At 41.0% G+C, this 17819-nt stretch overlaps 1 protein-coding gene across 3 annotated transcripts in view; it reads right to left on the bottom strand.

Annotated features, from left to right (window-relative positions):
• LOC146521085 (butyrophilin-like protein 2) overlaps positions 1-17352 on the bottom strand; it is a 49078-nt gene extending 31726 nt beyond the window's left edge. The window contains exons 1-5 of one of the 3 annotated variants that reach the window (XM_085154378.1): positions 16591-17352; positions 14087-14425; positions 13822-13920; positions 8876-9202; positions 4800-5129 (exon numbers count right to left, since the gene is read on the bottom strand). In XM_085154378.1, coding sequence (XP_085010504.1) covers positions 4800-5129; positions 8876-9202; positions 13822-13920; positions 14087-14425; positions 16591-16627 — 1132 coding nt within the window. In that variant the 5' untranslated portion in view covers positions 16628-17352. Of the gene's footprint in view, positions 1-4799; positions 5130-8875; positions 9203-13821; positions 13921-14086; positions 14426-14519; positions 15736-16590 lie in introns of those variants that run through there. The other 2 variants (XM_085154379.1, XM_085154380.1) reach the window with 2 other exon arrangements.
• Positions 17353-17819: the final 467 nt, after the last annotated feature.

Raw genomic sequence — 17819 nt, 5'->3', positions numbered from 1 at the left:
CATCCTGAGATCAGCTGCTGACTCTGTCCCTGCTCTAATATCTACTCTTGTACAGCTTCTTTAACTTCATTCATTCTTCACTGACTGCTCTGCTCACTGTGACCATTAAAATCCCCACACCACATTATTTTCACTGCACTGGTTTCATCCACTGGTTCTGATGACAGTCTGCTACATGGGCTGTAAAAGCTGAGCTTAAACTGTCCCACACTGAAAAAAAGGGATTGGCCAGCTCTTGGATTTACGTAAGCATCTTGCGTGTATTTAACACAATTGCCTCATGCTTTAAAGTTAAGTGTAACTATATAGTGTAGAAACTACATGATATGCAGAGAGGGTAGATTCAATTGTTCATATCATGTTCAAGTGAAATAAGTCAATAATATAGCAATGTTAAATCCCGCGACACTGCACGGGATTTCAGTCTCGCACTCTTTGGATCGTGGTTTCAGGAAGGCATCCATTACAGTCAAGTCGAAGAGCCACCTCTGGGTGGTTGTTACATTAAAAAAGTCTACCTTGTAATTTGAACACAATAATTTCATGTTTCTTTGAAATTAATTAAATCATGTAGGATTTGCATGGAATTCAAAAACTTAATTTGTTCTTGTTGAGATGACACGATACAATCTAGTAAGAGTGGTTAGTTGCTGAACTCATGAAATTCACAAGATCGCACAAGATTTCAAACTGCAGGAAAATCACTGGAGTTATAAGAGGCAGAGAACTACACACACACCACGTGCATGCTATTGCTATTTATTGTGGATTAACCTGTCGAGGACAAAAACAAAAAAATTCTGCATCAAATACAGGAAATCATAGCTTTCCTGTATTTCCTAGATTGTTGGCATGGTGGTTAGTGCTGTTGCTACACAGTAAGAAGGTCCTGGGTTCAAATGCACATTCTGGCTAGTTTGCAGTGGCTTCTCTCTGGGTATTCTGGTTTCCTCCCACAGTTAAAAGTCATGCAGTTATTAGAGTTAGGGTTAACTGGTGATTCTAAATTACCCGTGAATGTAAGTGCACGTGGTTGTTTGTTTCTATGTGATAGACTGGTGAGCTGTCCAGGGTGCACCCTGCCTCGTAACTTATCACTTCAGGGTTATTTCCCAGCCCTCCTGCAACCCGGAGGATGGTAGTCATTGTAAATCCATTCAATTTTTATGGTAACCAGACTGTAGATTTTGTTGAAAATTATGTAATATGAAGACAACATGTAGTATTTAAGTGACCAAGTAGCATTTGGATAAAATTTATTGAATAGTGTTGAAATAAAATGACAAAATTGTGAAGGATTAAAATATTCCAAGAGCTCAACTTACTTCATCTGAACATGTTTCAATCGTGTTTTATGAACACAAAATGCACAGGTTTACTGAATATGAAAAAGTTGTGTTGATTTAACTCAGTTGTTTAGGTTTCTGCCAAAGCAAAACATTTGTGTGCAACAAATGTCCACTATTGAATCAAGTAAATCCAACATGGCCTTTTTTTCAGTGCAGTGTACAATAACCAGCCTGTCCTCTCTCCTGGTCCTCCCCCAGTCTCTTATTAACATGACACGTCTCTGAGAGCAAACACGTCTCTGCTGCCTTCAAAGTTACTTTCATAGCCTCTCATGTGTCCATTTGTCTGTACACTTTATTACAGATGCAATGGGTAGAATCATCTTCTCTAAGCGCTGTATGAGCTTCCTGTATTTTTCTGACATCTGATTCTGACACTGAACAAATGTTTCTCGTCCTCTCCCTTCTTTCCTTTGACAGTTACTCTGTAACTTCATGTTATCGACTGCTCTGACTTCTTCTACTTCCAGCAGTTTGTAGCACAGCAGTGATCCTTCTATCAGAAACATGCTGCTTCTCCTTCATCCTCCTCTCATTGATCTGAATCAGCTGTTTTCACAGAGAAACGCTGCACAAATCCTTCACTCCACTATTTCTGTCAGCAGATGACTCGCTCTATCATGGCTGCTGCTCCTTTTTCACACACTCATTTGTGCTTTGAATCCAATCTGTTTCTCATCATCACCATGAACAGGCTGCTCATCAATCAGCACATTAGCTGTAGATCAGCTGCACACTGATGAAGATGCTCAGACAGACGGGCTGGGCACACAGAGGACTTTATGATCTGTTCTTAAATTCAGTCCAACATGGATCATTTCTGCTCACAGTCCAATCATCTCTGGAAACTTGTGCTTCCATGGCACACGGTGCGCTGGGCTGCTTCAACAAATAGCACTACACCTCTGGTTGTCAGCTTCACCTCTCCATCGCTCTCCCCGTGGCTACAGTACAAGTGAGCTGACACATCCATCAGTGGAGACTGTGGGCCAGTAAGGAGCAGCAGCTGCCTGCAACATGGGCTTTACATTGCAAACAGCCACAAGTCTGGGCCTAACCACGCCTTTGACTTCTTCTTCATTTCCATGAGATTTACATTTCAGGGAGTTCCCCTGGAAAAAGAGCCATTTTGAAAGCTGTTTGCTGACTTCATCAATAATCTGCTTCAATCATCCAGATGAGAATCCTGAGAATGGAGCAGCCCTGATAGCAGCTCATAGGATCACAGTGTTTTTCATTCAGCTGATTGATTTCACAGGTTAGGAGGTGAACCATCTAACTGTGCTCCTCCTTCCACCTTTGGACCACTCATGTAGTGACAGCCAGGATTTGACAATCAGCTGTGACACAGGAAAACATGAGGTGGGAAACTCTGGAGAAGATCTGCTTTTCTCTACAGGGAGGCTCGCACATCTGATCTGCTCACGATCACTCAACTCACTTCAACAACATGCTGACTCAGTCATTTCTGCACGTTTCCTCATGTTACAGCCCTGACTTCAGTTCAGCTGAGGAGGAGATGAGGGAGGAGAGAGCAGTGGTGGAAGAAGAGGAGGAGAAGATCCAAAGAGGAGGCAGGGGGAGAGGCTCAGGAACAGTTAGCATCAGAGACTTTGAGCCATCATGGACTCCCACTCCTTCCATCCAGCCCTGTGTGGATCAGCAGCTCCAAAATGTCTGCTCACTCATGTTCTTACTGTCTGTGCTCTTCTTTCATTTCACTCATTATATATGAACTGCTCCTAAATCACACTGGATATGGATTTTCTGTCCATCCACACTAATTCTCTTCATTCTCACCTGATTGTTTGGATGCTCTTTGATAGCACATTGAAAATCCTCACAGTGACTTCTATTGCCACACTGACTGGACAAATACAAAGTTGAAGGCTTCATGTGTTTGGCACAAATAATACTTTGGTAGGTCTGAATTGTGTTTTGAACCATCTCTCAGGACCAAAGTCTTTTTGCTTCATTCAAAAAGAGCTGAAGGCTTTTTCCCTCACAGTTTGTCCTTTGATATTATTGGATGATGGACTGTGGAAAACACAAATGTGCACTTCTTAATGGCTCATATGTGCTGTGAAAGAGCTCTTTGTGATCCTGAAGCTTTTCAATAGTTTTTCTTTGGCTGTTTGTAAAGTTTTCTGTGTGAACTCTCAGGAATCTGGAGCAGTCTAATAGAAGTCTACTGGGGTATAGAGGGAGGAGCTTCTGTCAGACTCTTTCTGATGAGGAACTGAAGCCGCTCTCATGGTCTCATCAAATCCATCAGACTGAGAAAAACTGTCATGTGACCTCTCAGAACAAACAGCCTGTTAGTTTCCTGCTGCCTCCATCACTCACTTTCATTCACTCTCAATCACACCAACATGTTAAAGCAGCGCTATAGCTCACCTGGCTGAGCAGGTGGGCTGAAGGCGGGGCTTACTACAGGTGCCTGTGTGTCCCTCACTCTCTCCCCACTTTCCTGTCTACTCTCTGCACCTATATAATAAAGGCAAACATGCCTCCAATAGAAATCTTTGCAAACACAAAGTCCCACAGCAGCCCCGTGTTCTCCGGCTAAAATGAGAGTTTTTGTCAGTGGAGTCTGGTGGCTTTAACCACACAAACATTACAGCTGCGCTCAAATATCACAAAGAGCTGTGACAGCAGAGAAACACATGAAAATCCTCCAAAGATCATCTAGAAATAGAAATCTGTCCACTGTGGGACGTGTGAGGCTGACATTAATATGTCTTAAAGTGGGAGATGAAGAAATGCTTCCAGGGCCCAAATCATGGAGACAAACATCAATCCACACTTCACTTTGTTTCCTGTCTCTAAAGTGGGAATATTTCAGTGTGATGAACAAACGGCCTCCAACAAATAAAGCTAATTTCCTTTTCCTGTCTTTTCTCCAGCGGCCTCAGCTTCTTCCTCTTTCCCCTGTCTTCTTCTGCAGACGCTCCTCTGTAGCTTCAAGCTCTTTCTCTTTACAAGGAGAGCTACAAACCTTTGCATCCAGCCACAAACACCCCATGGGCTCCTCTGGATCATCACACTCAGCATTTTCACAATAAAAGCCTCATATTTATGGCTGCTCCACCCTGACATGTGACAACATCCAAATGACTGGATCAAAGTGTTTGAATGATCTCAGCAGCTTTAAAACTATTGATATTTATACATTTACATTGATTTGGACTAAACTAACAAAACTATTGATTTGATCCAAACTCAACTCATGCCAGAGGCTTTTATTTTGAAGTTAGGATCATTTTAATGGTCTTCTTAGTCTGTTCATTTAAACACACAGTTGCTCCGCCTGACATTTTTGGTTTTTAGATCAAAACATCAAAGAATTTATTTTATTTGAATGAACTGAAAATAGATTCAAACTAAAAGCTTTTAGAGAATAAACTCCTTCATGACCTCTGACCTTTGACCTGTATCTACAGCACTGACCTCTGACTTTCAGCTTCATTTGTTTCGTCAGCAGGATGTTTCCCTCCCTGCTGTAGACGGTGCAGGTGTAGGTGTAGTTGTCTCCATCTGTGGGGTGTTTCAGGGTCAGACTGAGGTCTCCAGTTTTCAGCAGGTCTTCATTCATCTTCGTTCGGTCTCTGTAATCCTGTTCTTGTTCTTCAGGCTGGTCAGAGCCGTTCTCATACACGTGGACCTTCCTGTTGTATCTGTTATCCATCCACTCCACTTTAGCGTCTTCAGGCAGGTGAAGTGTGGTGTTGAAGGGCAGCTGGACAGACTCCACCCCTGAATCCACCTCCACCTGGGGGACTGAGAGGACAACAAAGCACAACATGAGCTTGGATGGAGACATTTGTGTTGACTCTAACAGGCTGAATGCTGCTGCTTCACTGGGAGCTCACTGTTAGATAGAAAGTGGTCAGTGTGAAGAGGAGACGCAGCAGAAAGATGAAGACTGACAGGAAGAAAGCAGTGAACAGACTGTTGGAGCTGCTGTTAGTGGGACAGGACTTTATTCAGTCTCTGAGGACCAGATTTGACTTGATGAAGCAGAGAAACACAGTCTGAGTGTTTCTGTCACACTCACTTCATCACACAGCTCAGTTTGACAACATTTGGAAGAATTTGATAGAAGCGTTCCTTTAGTAAAAGCACCAAGAAAACACCATGAAAACACCTCACTACACACAAAACTGCAGTACTGGCAAATTGTACATAAAGTATGAAAAGTCAAAGTACTTATTGTGCAGAACAATGTTCCCATCAGTGTTCTATGGATCAATATTACTGCTGCACATGTTTAAGGCTGAGCTCATTTCAAATCCTTTCTATTGTGTTGAATCTGCAGTAATGCATCATATTCTATAAAATCATATGTTTGTAGTGGCTGTCCTGTGAGGACCACGTATCTCTAAATAAACAGCTGTTAATGAGCTCACAAACACAGGCCTACAGCTGGATTTGAAAAAGTCCATTCAATAGAAAATCAACAATCACAGCTGGATTCAAAGGCTTGAGCTCTGTGTGACATGGTTACCTGTCAGTATCTACAGGGGGATTCAAATATGAAGGAAACATTAAGGTGGTGCATTAGAAAAACTGCTGCTTTCAAGTGCAGAGCAACAAACTGTTTGAACTGATCCAACTTTATTAACACAGACAAAGATTTGTGCATCAGCTGCTGTAACATTTGTAATGAGCATTAATATTAATAAGTGTGAGTGAACAGAGCTGCTGCAACAGTGAAACTCTCACTGACTGATGTTACGTGAGGCCTTGTTGGCTCATTGTTAGTTCGCTGCACTGAAACAGGAAAATCCAGCTGTTAGTCATAATGTTTGTGTTTGTAAAGCACTTTATAACTGAGGACAGTGTGGAGGAGAGTCTGTGTGAGTCAGCTGCACCAGTGCTTCATGCTTTGGTGTTTTTAACATAAAGTCATCCCTGTAGACTGCTTTTAGTTTCAGTGTCCTTATTTTGCCCTCAGTTATTGGTTCTCACTGTCTCCAGATCAGGTTCAAACACAGAGGAGATCAGGGCTTTGCAGCTGCTCCTAAACTGTGGAACAAAGACCCACGCAACATTAGAGACCTTCAACACCCTCCATCCTCTTCCTCTTCTCCTTATCCCAGCACACAGAGAGGAGTGTCGGGGGAAAGGCCCCACTCAGGTGGTGGAAATGACCTCAGGAACTTGTTGCTGTGAGGCAACAATGATCAGCACCACCATACTGTTTGTTTCACTCATGGTTTCTCATTTTATGTTTGTTTTTAATCTGTTGAATTATTTCAGGACTTTGACTCATTTAAATGTGCATCACTTTGGTCAGCAGCTGTTTCAGTGACACTTTATAACACGACCTGCAAATAAGGCTCAAGTAGCCTGTAGTTACCTGTAAGTTTGTGTAACAAGTAGGTTTTGTACAGAAAGAATACAATAATTACACTGTAAGTACATTTAAGTACAGCGTCAGTCATTTTAAGTGCTGGGTTATTTCATGGGAAATCTCCAGAACAACAAACAATATTCCATCTTTGTACTTTCCGGGCCGTGGCTCATATTATGGAGCGACTCAGCCTTAGCCTAACATCCTGGTATTTTATAGCAAAGGACGCTAAGAAAGGAAACCCAGCCACACTGTAGCCGACTGTCTGCATTGTAATCAGGCTGCAATGTAGGGACGTGTCTACAAAGAAGCTCCAGCTGAAAGGATTACAGCAGGTTAGTGTGATGACAGATAGAGGTGTAAATGTACTGACATGTAAAGAGGGTGTTGAGAAGGTGGAAGAGTGACGTGTGAGCAGCAGCTTCATGACAAGAACAAGCACTTCAGATGTACAGAGAAGGTCAGGAAGTGTGGTAGTAATGGCTTGTTTGTAAAAGCCAAAAATCAAACACATGATTTTAGCTCTGTACGTTCGACTTTTTGGGTCTCCAGATGATAAAGAAACAGATTTATTTACATCTATAACTGCTTATTTAGTTCCTGGTGGTGGGAGGTGGATTTAGGCCGACGTTCATCAAACCTAAATGAATTATTTGTCCTAACAGTAAGAGGGCCAAATGTATTAATGAGTGCTGAAAACCTCCATGTGTGTCTGTACAGGTGGAGATCACTGGAGAAGCTGAAAGCTTTGGTGCTTTTCTACTAGTTGGGACGACTCTGTGAAAATCTGCTGACAGTCTGAGCAAGTTTTTGGACTCTTGCTCACAAAGTAAAAGACATTTTACAAAGTGAACAGAAAAGAAACTTGTTCTGAGTGTAAGTGTTGTTTTGGATGCTGATGGATTGTTGAAGCTCATGTTTGAAGAGTTGTGGATTGTTTCATGTTCTTCTGTTTTAAGTTGAATGAACAGCTCAGCTCGTCTCCGTGTTTATAAGCTCACATGATGCCTGTGCTCTCCACAGTTTGATCGTACGGATCAAAGTATCAGTGTGTTCATCACTGTGTTCATTTTATAGGTAACATGTAAAGACAGCTGAACAGTGAAACTTCCATTATGCAGAAAATGACTGAAGCAGAACTTACTCAGTAATGACTTCGGCTGCTACGATACTGAAAATGATTCACAGACAATTTGCATCTTTCCTATAAAATACCTGAAAGTTAAACCAGATTAAGACTCCATGACACGGCCCACAGCACAGGAGGTTCAGGGTACTTGTTTCATTGTTTCCTGCAGAAACCTGACTTGTTGCTGAAAATTACACATAAGTACAGGATACTTGTTTGCAAATAAATGAACTGGCTTAGCGATGAACACACATGAAATAATCCAGCCACAGAAACTGTCCACAGCTTTTAGTCTGTTTGCTGCTATAGATATAATCCAGCTGATGTGGAGAACTACATGTGACACTTTGATGCAGCCATGACTCTGACTGATTTCTTTCCATTTTCAAAGGTTGATGCATCACTTAAAGTCCTTAAAAAGCTCAGAAATAAAGAGAAAGGTTGGTTAAAGCAAAGAGAGGCACTGGCAGCATTTAAGACACTAAACAAGAGAAACAGATCAGAGAACATCAGACTGAATAAGTGGAATAAAGTGAAACAGAGAACTAACGCTCCCTAAGAATGGAGCTGTCAGAGGAAGAGAGCAGCAAACTGAAAGTCTCTGTTAGCTGCAGAGCTCTGAAACTTCACACAGCTTTGGATGATAACATGGAGAAAGGATGTGGAGATGTTCACACTTCTGCTAGAAATCATCTTCTAGTTATTGTGACTCAGATATGACTGATTATAGATGAGGACCAAAGAAGGTTTTCACTGAGATTTGAACTGACTTAGCTTAGCCTGTGTTTTAGCCACATGCTAAACAAACACATGTTCAGAAACTAGAAGATGTTACCTTTCAGATGAAGTCTCACACATGAGCTTTGCTCCTACAGTTCATCTGCTGAAGCTTTTACATTTGGGTGGAAATCAAATAAAAATCAAAACAGCCACAAACATCAGACATGCTAACACTGTAACATTATTGGATGGAGCCCACTGAGACTGAACCATCATCATGAGTCTGACCTCTGACCTTTGACCTGTATCTACAGCACTGACCTCTGACTTTCAGCTCCACTTGTTTCTCCATCAGCATGTTTCCCTCCCTGGTGTAGGCGGTGCAGGTGTAGGTGGAGTTGTCTCCATCTGTGGGGTGTTTCAGGGTCAGACTGAAGTCTCCAGGTTCCAGTAAGTTTCTCTTCATCTTTGTTTGGTTCTTGTATTTATAGTCCTGTTCTTCAGGCTGGTCAGAGCCGTTCTCATACACGTGGACCTTCCTGTCGTCTTCATCCTTCCACTCCACTTTAGCATCTTTAGGCAGACAAACTGTGGTTTTGCAGATCAGCTGGACAGACTCCACCCCTGAATCCACCTCCACCCAGGTGACTGAGAGGACAAAAAAGCACAACATGAGCTGTAGTGAAGGTTACTAATGTTCTCCTTATGACCTGTTACAGAGGACTTATTTCTGTGCTTGTCCTGTTAGACCTCAGTGTAGACCACAACATTTTACTACAAACACTAGAACACACCAGAGTTATTAAAGGAAATTCACTGCAGTGGTTTGAATCATATCTGATAGATTCCAGTTTTCTCTACAAAAAAAGTTATTCATAGATTAGTATCATTTGCAGATGATACACATTTAATTTTTACCATTAACACAGTTAAATCAGTAACAAGCATGTCTTAAAGATATAAAGGCCTGTATGGCCTCTATTTACTGTTTCTAAATTCATCACATTGATCCTGGACCTGTACATATAAATAAATCATATTTATTTATTTATCTATAATTAACACACCCTTGTTGTTTTATTCAAGTGATATCACTGTGTGATCGCTGCAGTCAGACAGCTGAAGCTCCCAAAATCCTCAAATCATTTTTAAACGAGATTTTAAGAATTAAAAGTAAATCTCCAAAGAGTATATTATGTTCATCTGGACGCAGCGTTTTGTGGGAGAAACGTTTCGTCATCATCCAGGTGACTTCTTCAGTCTAAACAGTACATTTGCATAATGACTGAAACCAGCCGACTGAAGGAACAGTTTCTTAATCTTAATTATGCAAATTCTCATGAAATTTTTGTAAAAAACTTCATACGACAGCTGAAACAGAATCAACCTCTTCACTGATGAGGAGCTGGGATGGAAATACTTTAATGATGTTTTGATAAAAATATAAATAAACGTGTCCATCATTAAATTTAGAGTAAACCACAGAAACAATGCTGGGGTTTCTCCTCAGCTGTCCAGCCTCCTTAAACAAAGAGATGCTGTCTGAGCTCAGACCAGAGAAACTAAATCTGAGGCAGACTGTTTGATTTTTAGACCCTTTTTTTCTAACACTCAAAAAACACTAAACATCTGAATGATCCTAACAAACAAACAAAAAAAACACCTAAAAATTAGGATAATAATAAAATCTTAAGGATATATCCACCTAAATGGCTGCTAAAAGACTGACATACTTTACTAATAATTTGATATTTTGAACTGCTTTAATGAACATTTTGTTTCTTCGGGTCTTTACGTGAATCTTTACATCAGATTTCAAACAGCTTAACGAACAGGAGGCTCTCTGTAACCACTCAAACTCAGTCTGTGCTTCAGTCCTTCAGCTTTTCTCCTCTGAATGTCCTGGAGGTCCACAGCACCTTAAATCTGTTGGATCCAAATCTGCAGGACCAGATCAACTCCATCCTTACCTCTAACTTATATTTTTAATTTCAGCTTTTGAACAGTGAGATCTCTGAAATATGGAAACCTGTCCATGTTCTCCCTTTGAAAAGAGTTGATCCTTCAGATGTTCATAACTACAGGCCTGAATCTAAATTATGTGTGTTTAGTGAAAGTTTACAAGAATCTTATTAGTGAACAACTAAAAAATGTTCTGTACAAAAATGAAACTCTTTCTCAGTGTAACAGCGGCCCTTAGCAGCTGGAAACACAGTGAGATGGACCAAGGCCAGTGTAGTGGAACAAAAGTATTTATTTGCTATGCAGCTCTACTTACAACAATTAACTTGTCGAGCTTCTTCACAGCACAAAATCCACACTCTAATGACAACCGGCAGCCTTAAATATGTTCAGCTGTCACAGACTTAACCATTATTCCACTCTCAGGTAAATCTTAAATCCCAACCTTCCACCACAGTATACAATATATCAATTAGAATAAATAAATACACAAATACATTTCACATTTTCATATTAATAAATATTTCACACTTTAATGTTACACCAAACCCAGTATTACAAAAACCCAGAAACCCAAGCACAACAAGATTCACCACCCTCTCTCTACCAATGGTCTCTCCCGGAACCTTTAAATGGTGTCTGGACCCCCGGGGAAACATTTGTCCAAACACCTTGAAGAGGACACAGGCAAGAAAGGTGAGTAATCATTATCTTACACTTATTTGCACCACTTTTATCCCTAGATTTCACACACACATTTACATTAGTTTTCTTTACTGGTAAACCTTAATCACAATCTCAATCACCATTCTTCTCTCCTGACAGACAACCACCACATTCCTTGATGAGGAGCAGCTGTGCAGGATCTGAAATAAGGCTACCAACTGATTTTAAAATTCCCAATAAATAGTCAATAAATAATTAAAATTCTTGTGTGCAAATCCATGCTTAAAGTGCAATGCTAAGTAAAGTGCTTGATAAGGTGCTTTTAATAAAGTGAAAGGTGGGCTCTAAAGTGCTATACAGATAATATAAATAAATATAGTAAGGGAGTCCTCTTCCTTACACTCAGCATCAGTCAGGATTCAGAAAACAGCCCAATAACTGCTGCTGTTGAAGTGGTGAACGACATCATTGATGAGCTGCTCTTTGTTTTGACTTATTGAAGGTTTTTCACAGAGTTTTCATTTTAGTAAACAGACTAAACAATGTTGGTCTCTCTGTAAATGCTGTGAGTTTGTTTTTAACTCATCAGCTACAACTCAGTGTGTCCACGTTGTTTTATATTAGGACCACTGTTCTTTTCTCAATAAATAAATAAACTCCATCTTTATGCAGAGGACAGATTGTTTGTCTCCTTCAGTCTTACAAAAAGTTGAATTTCTGAAGACTTTGATGTTGTTCAGTCCCATTTAACTTAAGTTGATGTTAAATGCAGAGAAATCCAAGTTCATGTTATTATTAAACAGCAAAGAGTTGTTATCAATGTTTCCTAAGAACAAACCCATTCAAGGAGCTGAAACTGCAATGGTCACATCTTATAAGTATCTCAGTATCATTATAGATCAGAATTTGTCATTTAAAGCTCGGTTTGAAAGGATCGGGTCCAAGCTGAAATTTAAAAATTTAAATTTTGGGCATAAATCTTGATTCTTCTCCAAATGAGGAAAAACTTCATCTCTGTAACTTTTTTGTGTTTATTGGATTACAGTGATCTGCACCCATCCTGTACCAAAACAGATTAGATAGTGTCCATCGTTGTGCTTTGTTTTATTGCTGGCTGTAGAAATCGTGTACATCACTGTTCTGTGTGCTGATGCTAAATGTCCATCTCTGTATATCTGTAGATTTTCCTGTTTGGTTTTTATCTATAAATCCCTGTTTGGCTGCTTTAAGTCATTTTTAAAGAAGTAAGAGAGCTCTTTTAGTCAGTCTGACACTCTTGTAGTAATCTGTTTTTTCACATCATTCACATTTTGTGTTCACTTGTCTGTGTGGAATATTGTATTATCTCTTTACTAATATTGTTGTTTGTAATGTCTGCTGCCCTCTGCTGGTCTCTCTTGGACTTTAATCTCAGTGAGACTTTTACCTGGTTAAATCCTGTTAGACCTCAGTGTAGACCACAACATTTTACTACTATATACTACTGTATTTTATTGTTTTTCACTAAGTTTATTATTTTATCGTATTTATTATTCTTATTATATCTATTATGTTTCTATTGTTCAGCACTTTGGTCAGCCTTGTGTGTTTTTAAAGTGCTATATAAATAAACAATGATGATGATGATACTACAAACACTAGAACATTATTAAAGAAAATTTACTACAGTGATTTGAATCATATCTGATAGATTCCAGTTTGAGGAGCTTTCTTCACACACAAAGCTTGCTGCTTCTAAATTCATCACATTGATCCTGAACCTTTATATAACTATAACCAACACACACATATTAGATGTCAGTGACCACTGTGTGAAAATAATAAATATTAATGACAGTATAATAAAATAAATGTATAATCAAATCTTATCATGGAGATCTCTTTAACGTTGTTTTTTTTTTTTACCTTTATTGGATTACAGTGATCTGGTGTACATTGCATTGTAAATGGTAAAAGGACCCCAAAGCGCTTTACACAACCAATCATCCACATATTCACACGCTGGTGATGAAGCTACATTGTAGCCACAGCCACCTGGGGCGCACAGACAGAGGCGAGGCTGCCGGACACTGGCACCACCGGGCCCTCTGACCACCAACAGTAGGTGAAGTGAAGTGCCCAAGGACACAATGGCTAAGACTGTCGGAGGGCTCGAATCAGCAACCGTCCAATTACAAGATGAGCTGCAACCTCGTGAGCCACGATCGCGATTGTATTGTAAAGTTACAATATTATTCACATGTCTGTGTTCTCGAGTATTAGTTGGGTTTTTTTTGTAACCTCTGCTAACTCATGACCAATCACAGTGAAACTTTTGGTAAAAAGTAAAACTGGTTAAATTGCAGATAATGAAAGAACAGCTTGTCCACATGCAGCCTCTGTGTCAGATCAATGCTGTGAAGCACACACACTGTTTAGTAAAGTCATGTTGTGGAGCTGTTTCACTGATCAATGACTGAGTCTGAAGGAGGTTTTCTGACTTCTGGAACAAACCTGGAAGTTTCTCTTCAGCTCTCTGTATCAGCTGTTTGTAACTCTTTCAGCTTCTGGAACAAGTTTGTGTGAGCCACAGTCAAGGAGCCACCAGAGGACACCTGCTGACCATTGGCATTATGGGTAGTGTAGTAGGAGACACTCACCTGACATGAAATAGTGCCGGAAATAATATAGAAGACCTCCAGAAACCACAAGAAGAACCAGAAGAACCAGGAGAGCTTTGGCCCAGGATGGAAACTGTTCTGTGGAGAAACACAAAGAACATCGTGACCTTTGACCTCTGACTGAATGAATTTAATGAAGAGGCCTTTACTCATAAAGCTAACATGATTATTCTGACAATTTTAAAATAATAAAGTTTTATCTGAGTGATGTCAGATGTATCTACAGCAGGTGTTTGTTGCTGACCTTTGACCTGCAGCTGTACATCACTCCGACTCCATTCATCTCCAAATTCTCTGATGGAGCAGGTGTAGGTGGCGCTGTCAGACAGTTGGAGGTTGGTCAGGTTCAGGCTGAGGTCTCCAGTACCCAGAGCATCAGTCTTCATGGATGTTCGGCCGCTGTAACGCTGGTTTTGATCTTTCAGTTTGTCTCCTTGAAGCTGACGCTGGTGAACGGTTGGAGGACTGAGGTCGGAGCGACTCCACACCACTGAGGGGTCAACAAATCTAAAAGTGGGAAACTGACAGGGCAGGATGAACGAGTCCCCCTCATATGACTCCACCGCTGAGGCATGCTGGGAAACTGAGGACACACAGACAGAGACTCCATGAGTCACTTTGAGGTGAAGAAACCAGGAGACAAAACGACAGAAATATTCAACATTTTAACAACTCACAGAAAAAAAAGTAAGAGGCAGGAAGTCCAGAGGAAGTGGAGGAACGAGCTGATGTGAGGCTTTAAAAGTGATGAATACAAGTTTAAAGTCAGGTCTGTATCTAACAGGCTGCCTGTGCTGTGAGGATGGACTGATGAGGACTCGTCTGTTTCAGTTTGTTAAAAATCTGTCAGGTTAACTGTGGATGAGCTGGAGGACACTTGGCTGAGAGCTGAGTAAAGAAAAGTACAACAGTCCAAACATGAGATGTTGGAGGACTTTTTCAAGCCCGTTTCTTATAAAAATGTGTGATATTTGTTTTATTTCTTAAAGGGGACATGAAACCTGACACAGATAAAGGCTCATTTACAGCACTGAGCCCTGCTCATAGATGTAACTCTGTCTGTGAAGCTGGATTTAAGAAATAAGTGCTTAAAGTGAAGTTTTATAAACATGGTTCAGAACTGAAGAAGCCTCTCAGATGAGAGGTGAAACGTCTTCTAGCAACTTAAAGAAGTCCAGACGCTTTTCTTTGCAAGCTCCTTTGACTACGATGACCTGGATGACTGAGAACCTTCACAGACATATTTTATAAACATGTTTAGCGCCATCTTGTGTCAGTACGGGACGTGACATCATGTGGTTGGTTGGTTGGGGCTAATAGACTTACATTTTTACATGCTTTACATCTTTACATGTTTCTATATCTCTGCTGTGATCACTGAGCCATGGAGGACATTATATTTCTGATGTTTCACCTTCAAGGACAGATTTCCATGTACATATTGAAATGATCTAAGAGTCCCTGAGATCAAGGCTATGAGGGCAGAGACAGCTAAGAAGCTGCTGCTGACTCTGAGTTTAGATGCAGGTTTGTGAGCAGGAAACAGAAGCAAGGATGGAAGATAAGATCCTCGTGACCACAGACAAGAACATCAAGCATTTCAACATTACTCAGAGAGATGCCAGAGAACAGCACACGCTCAGATCACTGCAGAGTTTCACCTGCAGATAAAAATGTTTGGTGTCCACCAAAAGAAGTTTTGGCCTCCACCAAAGGAAAATCAGCAGGACTGTGATTTTACAGCATTTTAATAAATGCACTTTCATTTAAGCTTAAATACATTTGAGTTTGTCAAAGAGCCAAAATAGCAGGAACACAAACAGACTGGTGTAAATTCAGCTCACACAGACTCTTTGTGTTCACTACATGCAGACCAGCTGTGCTCATATGTGCACTTACGGCTCATTTAGAGGCAGGAATATCCTGCTATGTCCCTGTCAGGACCTGCTTCTGTCAGGACCTGCTTCTGTTAGGACCTGCTTCTTTGACTGCTCACCACTCAAACAGCTTCATGACATTAGCAGTAAGAGCAGATGTGGATCCACAGCAAACATGTATGTTGGTCACAATCAATGAAAGAAGCTCAGAAAGCTCTTCAGTAAAACCAGTGTTAGAAATGAAACACAGCACAGCATGCTGGGTAATTACAAGGACTCCCATCAGGCACAGGGAGGCACGTCCCCCTAACTACTCATGCTTATTAACACAACACACACATGTTACATGCACTTCTCTCCACGACCACTAGATGTCTCCACACTCTGTGATGACTCCAATGATCAGAGCTGCTGAGCCTGTTTGCAGACAGAGGAGGAGCTCCTGCTGATCCGTGTGGGACTAAAAAGCTCTGATAACGTCCATCCAGCAGCTGATAACAGGGACATTTGGTGCCATGTCAGAGCTGCACAGTCAGTCATCAGTTTGGCTCTTTAGTTTGAAGAGTTCAAAGCAGCAGCAGAGAGTCTAAAGTGTGTCACACAGCACCAAGTTTCCTTTGGTCACGTATGAAATGTGAGTCAGAGCTTCAGCTACACAACAACACACACAGCAGCTGATTGTAACATGAGCTCATCTGAAAGCCACCAAGAAGAATCCAGAGATTTGAAAGTTGCTGCTTTGGATTGTTAGTTTGATCTGAATCAGAATCCAGTGTTTGATGGAAATCTCCTCCTGCTGCACTTCAACACATTAAAGAGAGAGAGAGGAAAGAAAAGCTGATGATGAGAGCAGAGAGGAAGGTGTACTTACCGTGCAGGAGGATCACAAACACCACAAACATCTTCATGTTCCTGTCAAACTCAGAGACTCTTTCAAAGCCCTTCAGGACATCAGCTCACAGCAGCTTCACTTTCCTCTGCTGATCATCTACTGACACTCTCACACTCTCACACTGTCACAGCTCAGAGTTCAGCTTCACACTTTGTTAAAGCACATCTGTGGAATGAAGTCCGGCCAGCCACAGATCACTTCTGAGGAAAGAGGAGGACGTCGGCTTTCCTCGTAGTTTCACGCCCGAGCGCTCCGGTCGGAGGCGGCTGCTGCGGCCTCACCCTGACACGCACAAAGCTCCGCCTTCAGTCCTGACACTGAAACATCCACTGTAGCTACAATGATGCAGATGTGACCCTCAGCAGCTGGATTTCCTCTCCATAGATGTGTTTCCATGCAGATCATGGACATAAAGCAGCTCCAGGATGAAGAGTGTGAAAGAACTTCTTCCACTACAGTATTCATTACAGCACTGTGGCACTCCACAAACCCTCACACTGTCTCAATCCCTGTTTCCAGTTTACTGAGAGAAGGCCTGAAGCTCAGCCAATCACAGGACAGGAAGTGATCAGCTGACAGTGATTTGAAGCTGTCAGGGTGAGGCTGCTTCATGCAGGTGTGAAACTATGAGGAAGCTGAACGCCTCCTCTTTCCTCAGAAGTGATCTGTGGCAGTCTGCCATCATGTTTGGCTGCACACACTGAATGTGACTCACTGAAAGCAAAACCACACGTACACAGGTGTGTGTCAGGTATATTTAATTTTCTGTGAGGGACTGAAACTAACAAATATTTTCAGACACAGGAAGATTTTTGGAGCCAAAAATGTGTCTTTAAATGATATTTAATCAAGTTTGGATTCAAACATTTGTAAAATACTTCATGTTATTTTGTTATTTGTGTCTGGATTGAGGCACAAATGATTTTGTTTGTATATCTTAGTTTGTGCCTGATGATCACATCATACACAGCTGCAACTCTCAGGAGGCCAAATTCTTTCTGCATTATTTATTAGATTTTTACGCACCTCTACCGTCGTTTACAGCTCTGTCGACGGCTGTTGGGTTTTTTTGGTTTTTTTTTAAATGACCTCCGACAAGAGAGCCTCATTTCTGCTGTTTAATATGGAAGAAATTTAAACTTTTTGAAATGATGCCAAACTGCAAAACGCTTGGCTGTCTCTAATAAAACCTCTGTAACTTTACCTGA

The sequence above is a fragment of the Neolamprologus multifasciatus genome, chromosome 3, assembly GCF_963576455.1.
Source record: "Neolamprologus multifasciatus chromosome 3, fNeoMul1.2, whole genome shotgun sequence".
Classification (NCBI taxonomy): Eukaryota; Metazoa; Chordata; class Actinopteri; order Cichliformes; family Cichlidae; genus Neolamprologus; species Neolamprologus multifasciatus.
This window is presented reverse-complemented; position numbering and strand designations above follow the sequence as displayed.